We start from the raw sequence: 5,656 nt of genomic DNA on the forward strand, positions 1-5,656 counted from the left end.
AATAAGTCCCACAGAAGCGCCTGTTCTCCCTTAGTGATCATTTAACACTTCCACAAATTTAAATATTTTCAAAGTTCTCGAAAGTATACAAACCAAATAAAATGCTTTACAGATTATTGTGATTTGTGAAACACTTTAAAAATAGTTCAGTAATGTTTACTTAAAGAATGGATATATTTAATGTGTTATCAGTATTAAGCATAATATGAACATGAACTTTTATTTTACTTATTAGTTACTAATGTTCAACCTGCGGAAATTTTATTTTATTTTTTATTTTATTTATTTATTTATTTATTTATTTAGTGGTACCGGGGATCGAACTCACGACCTGGTACTTGCCGGGCAGGTGCTTATGCCACTGAGCTATATCCCCAGCCAACCTGTTGAAGTTTAAATATAGTAGCTGTAAATTTAACCCAAAAGTAAATGTATAAGTGCATGTACAGAAAAAAAATTTTTGGAATAAATTGCTTCATGTACACCAAGCACAACATTAAGGCAAAACAAACAAACACAGGATAAAAAGTATATTTAATAGTTTTAGCTTTGTATTTGTGTGAGGTTTGCCTAAAAATGAATGTGCCAGAAAAATAGTTAACAAGAAAATAATTTGATATAATTGCTAGTGTATCCAAATAATAGATGCTTTTGAATCTTTCATTACCAAGTATAAGTTTTAGTTCATTTACATTTGACAATAATGCAAAAACAATTTAGAAAGAGACTGGATACTGTTGTTCTAATTGTAATGTTGCATTTTGTATTGAATGTTTTTAAAACACACCATGCACAAAACAATTATTGAATTCATTTGATAAAATTTTTATTTTTATACTTCCAATTACATTATTTTATAAAATTTAACAATAGTCCAATTATTCCTCATCTAGTATTTAAGTAATTGAACTTGATAAGTAGTAAAAATTGTTACCTGATATGTTCCACTGCAGGAAAAATATTGTTATAGAAAAGGAAACTTGTACATGTCCATATACTATATTTGTATAGGTACATATTAGTATAAATTAAATTTTAAGAAGTTGTGTGAGGTTTACAGTATTTTGTTACTTTCTGCAGCACCCATGATATGCTCCAGACAATGATATTGATAACAATTCCAGCTATTATGTAAAATGTTGTATTACTTAAGTAAGCACATATTCTCATCAGATGTTCCAGCACGAGGTCTTTAACCACAGTTCTTTTGAGTCTTTATTCATCCACAAATATCTGATAGGTATTCTGATATTTTCCTTAAGTTCTTACATCAGCTATAAGCTAGAGCACTTCATCATCAGTAAAATATGAGTATTTAGGTCACAGAAAGGAATCATAGAATGGGTTAAGTTCATGAACCAAGGTACCATTGCATAACATAAAGTTAGCTCTTTAGGTCCGTACAATTCTGTGACACTTAGCACATTTACAACATTGGGCCGTCATCCCTCTCCAGTTCCTTAAATCAGTCCACATGGTGTTTCAGATATTTCCCTTGCTAAGAATGACCATATATTCTGCTTGTGTGGGAGAGGCCATGTTTGTTTCTGATGTCTTTTCAACCTGTTTATTTACAGCCTGGAGAGAAAGACGATGGCATTACAATGACAAAAAGAAGGTCAACATGTATCTTCCCTGTCACTCATGGACCCTACTGACTTCTCCACCCACTCGACTGAGCATGGTGTACACTTTCCAGCTACAATTCAAAAGTATGATCAGATTTTTGTGAGACTTCTCCTGTTAAGATCTAGCATTGTTGCCAGATGAAGTAACTTTACCATTCAGATACCTGTGTCAGGGAATGAAAAGATCATGATGTATGAGGGAAAAGCTCTTCTAATGTGCAGGGTGACACCTGCTCAGCTGCAGTCTCCTGAGGGCCTTCTGCATGTCCTTGTTCCTCAGGCTGTAGATGAGGGGATTCACAGTTGGTGGCACCACTGTGTAGAAGACAGAAACTAGCAAATCTAGGAATGATGGAGACTTGGGCAGGGGGTGTAAATAGGCGAAAAACCCAGAAGACAGAAACAGAGTCACCACCATGAGGTGAGGCAGGCATGTGGAGAACGCTTTGGATCGGCCTTCTCTGGAAGGCATCTTCAGAACGGTGGAGAAGATGTGGAAGTAAGAAACATCGATGAACACAAAGCAGCCGAGGTCCAACAGGAGGCTGAGCCCAATGACTACCAATTCCCCAATGTTACAGAAACAGGCAAGGGAGAGCAGCTGGGGGACATCGCAGAAGAACTGGTGGACCTCCAGAGGTCCACACATGGGCACGGAGAAGGTAGCAAGTGTGTGCAGAACTGCGTTGAGAGCACCGCTGAGCCACGAGGATGCTGCCATCTGCTCACAGGCTTGATGGCTCATGATGGTCCCGTATCTTAGTGGGTGGCAGATGGCTATGTAGCGGTCATAGGACATGACTGTGAGGAGAGCCACCTCTGTAGTGGCTAAGAGGAAGAAGAAGAAAACCTGGGACACACACCCGAGGAAGGAGATGAGGTTTAGGTTCATCAGAGAGTTCGCGATGGACTTGGGGACCGTGATGGAAATGAGACACAGGTCCAGGAAGGATAAATTCTTCAGGAAGAAGTACATGGGGCTGTGCAGGCAGGGGTCCCGGGAGGTGACTGTGATGATGAGGAGATTGCCTGTCAGGGCTGCCAGGTAAATCAGCAGGAAGAGCACGGCGTGTAGGACCTGCAGCTCTCGGACTTTGGAGAAGCCTGTGAGGAAGAACGTACTACCTGACGTGGAGTTGTCCATTTCTCCAGAACTTAAATCTGTAAAAGTAAAGCAAACAATGTGAGCCTCGACCAAAGGTCCAGCCTGTTCTGTTTCCTCATTTATCTTTCTCCAACTCACATTTGCATTTGTCAGAAAATTTGAGATCCGAGGGGATGCCTGGAAGCTCCGCGGAGGCCGCTTAACCAGAGCAGTAACCTTGAGCAGGAGGCTGCGGAAGATGCGCATCCAGAACTGTGTGCCTTAGGAGTTTATCTAAATTAAGTCTATAATTAATAACTAACTAAACAGAATTACACAAGCATACCTGGTGTTAAAATACATTCTTAGAAAAGAATGTATTTTTTTGAGCTCAGAGTCTGAAGTCCAATTTTCAGCTGACCCGTTTATTACTTTTGACTTTAAGTTATCCGAATAACAGTGTAGTCCACTTACAGTCAGTGCTTTCCTGTGTGTTGATTATTCTAGTTCAGTTGATTAACTCACTTAAAATACTGTACCTAACATGCGCTGAAGGTGTAGCTCATTGGTAGAGCACATGTTAGCATCTGCCACCTCCTTGGTTTGATACTTAGCACCTAAAATAATCTGACCACTGAAGGCCTTTATTAAATGTTCAAGCTTCCTTCCTTAAGGCAATGTCAGGAAAAGCTTTGAAAATAGGCAAACAATTAGCAAAAAGAAATTAGACAATGTCTTAGATAGATGCTTTTTGTCACTGAACTATTTTACAATTCCATAAGTTTTAGAAAAGTGTTAACAATGAAAATGATTGAAAAGACTCGATAGATCCTGAGAAAATCAGTCTGATTTCCCAGACACAGCTACACTAGAAAACTATCAGATACTTTTTGAGCTTTTGTTGTTTATTTTGTTTGTCAAGGAATCCAAATGAGTTAAATTCCCACTTAATGCAAGTCACTGGCATAATCTTGTGCAATTTTCTGTGCATAATTTCCATCCTTCTTCCCCTGTCCTTATGCATTGATTTCTCCTCTGAACCATTTGAGACACCTTAACAGCTCCTTCATAATCAATTATGTAAATAAAACCTTTCACCTGTGTTTTTTGTTATTAAAATGCCATATTTGTACATTTTATTTGTAGGAGTGTTACAATTTGATAATTAAACAGTAATCAATTATAACAATGGTAAAAATTGTAATAAAGAATGGTTAAATCAAGGTAATTAATATTTGTATCTTCTTAAAGTTAATTATTTCCACCTGTTGGAAAATGCTGTGCTCTTTGAATTGTTTTGAAATATGTTACAGACTGTTGAAGACTATAGTCTACCTGAAGGCCCCAAAAGACAAACACCAGCTATTTCTGCTTAGATCTTGATCTTGTAGAGGAGAGGATTGAAAAGTGCTCCCTGGAGACTGCAGAGGGCAGAGCAGAGCAAAGCAGTCCAGGAAGGAGGAAGGGTCATCAGAACTCAGTCCAGTGTGTCATATCCTGTGTTCAGGTCTTCACTGCATGAAAGTCATGACTTCATCCTTTTTCTAAAATATTTTATTGCCTGACACGAATAACAAAAGCTGTCACTCCCAGTCAAACATTATGAGATAACTCAATGGATCTTGGAAAAATTAGCCTAATTTCCCAGAGATAACAACACTGGAAAACTTTCAGATATTCTCTGTGCTTTTGTTATTTGCCTAAATATTGTATCTATTTCAAAATGGACCATTGTAATTGTGTAACACAATGTTCTCATTCATTTATTATATGTCACAAAGTTTTGGATTATCAGTGAACTCCTCGGCCATAGCAATGTCACCAATCAGGAACTGTTCTATGAGCAATGTGTATTTAGCTACATCTAACTGATTAGTGGGGACAAGAAGTCCTCTGTCTCTTTTGTAGCTGTTTGGTTGAGTTGCTTTTTCCCCTCTCTGTTTCTTTGCCCCTAAGCTTCCCCCACCCTCATTTTTTCAGTCTCCGTGGGTTCTTTTGTTATGCTCATAACTGAGAATTGTAAGTATCCCCCGTGTTTTTTCATCAAGCTGCTCTGTTGTCTTATCTTTGTATCCCTTCCCTCTTTGTCTCAGAGCAAGAAAGTTTCCCTGCTTCACAAGGTCGTAGCATAGTATCACAGTACCTTACACCGGGAGGACTTGTTCAGATACTTATATTGCTCAGAGGTGGTGGGCTCTGGAGAACTCCTTCATGAGACCAAACCAAGTAGACATGGGTTCTTCACAATTATGATACTGGCTTTTCAAGCTCAGCTTTTTTATTGTTCTTGATAAATCTTCTGATTCTATAGATTTTCTCTCTAAATTTTCCCTCTTTCTTGCTCTTTGAATTTCATATTCATAACTACACAGAAATTCATCTAAAATGCTGATGTTGATTTTGTGAGAGGATGCATACACTGTGGGACAATGCTAGAAGCTCAGATTCTACTCGACATGGTTAGGTAGAACTACAAAGGAATTAAAGTACAACATGGTCTCGTGCGGCAGGGAGTATATTAACACTTCAGAAAGGATGCAAACATCAGCTTTTAAAATTAATTCCAGCAGTCACTGTGTGCCACAATGCTCCCTCGCCATCAAAAGCATTTTCTCATGGTCTTCTGCGTAGCTTGGCTTTACACTACTTTCCCTCTCCATAAACTTCATATTCTTAAAAGAGCTTTCAGTATACGCTGCCTTCCAGTTCCCCCTAAATCCTTCCAGTTAAAGAAACAACTACAGCAAACCAAAAGCAAAGCATTCAGTGCATGCTGATCCAAAGTCAGCTGAGCCTTTCCTCTCTCCCTGTTAGGGACTCTCCTTGAGATTTACAAGAAACACCTGACCGGGGGCTGGGGATTTAGCTCAGCGGCAAAAGCACCTGCCTGGCAAGTGCAAGGTCGTGAGTTCGGTTCCCGGTACCGGAGAAAAACCAAAAAAAA

General features: G+C 38.8%; 1 protein-coding gene across 1 annotated transcript; it reads right to left on the bottom strand.

Moving 5' to 3' along the window:
* Positions 1-1,839: 1,839 nt before the first annotated feature.
* Positions 1,840-2,772, bottom strand: LOC102028045 (olfactory receptor 14A16-like). Its single transcript, XM_005415036.1, has one exon. The coding sequence runs from the start codon at positions 2,770-2,772 to the stop codon at positions 1,840-1,842; it is 933 nt and encodes a 310-aa protein (XP_005415093.1).
* Between the last annotated feature and the right edge of the window lie 2,884 nt (positions 2,773-5,656).

Source organism: Chinchilla lanigera, unplaced genomic scaffold (assembly GCF_000276665.1).
Source record: "Chinchilla lanigera isolate Chin_1 unplaced genomic scaffold, ChiLan1.0 scaffold00229, whole genome shotgun sequence".
Taxonomy (NCBI): domain Eukaryota; kingdom Metazoa; phylum Chordata; class Mammalia; order Rodentia; family Chinchillidae; genus Chinchilla; species Chinchilla lanigera.

What these genes read in the sequence shown, in the direction of transcription:
- LOC102028045 (XM_005415036.1), bottom strand. Translation starts at nt 2,772, where the DNA reads ATGGACAACTCCACGTCAGGTAGTACGTTCTTCCTCACAGGCTTCTCC.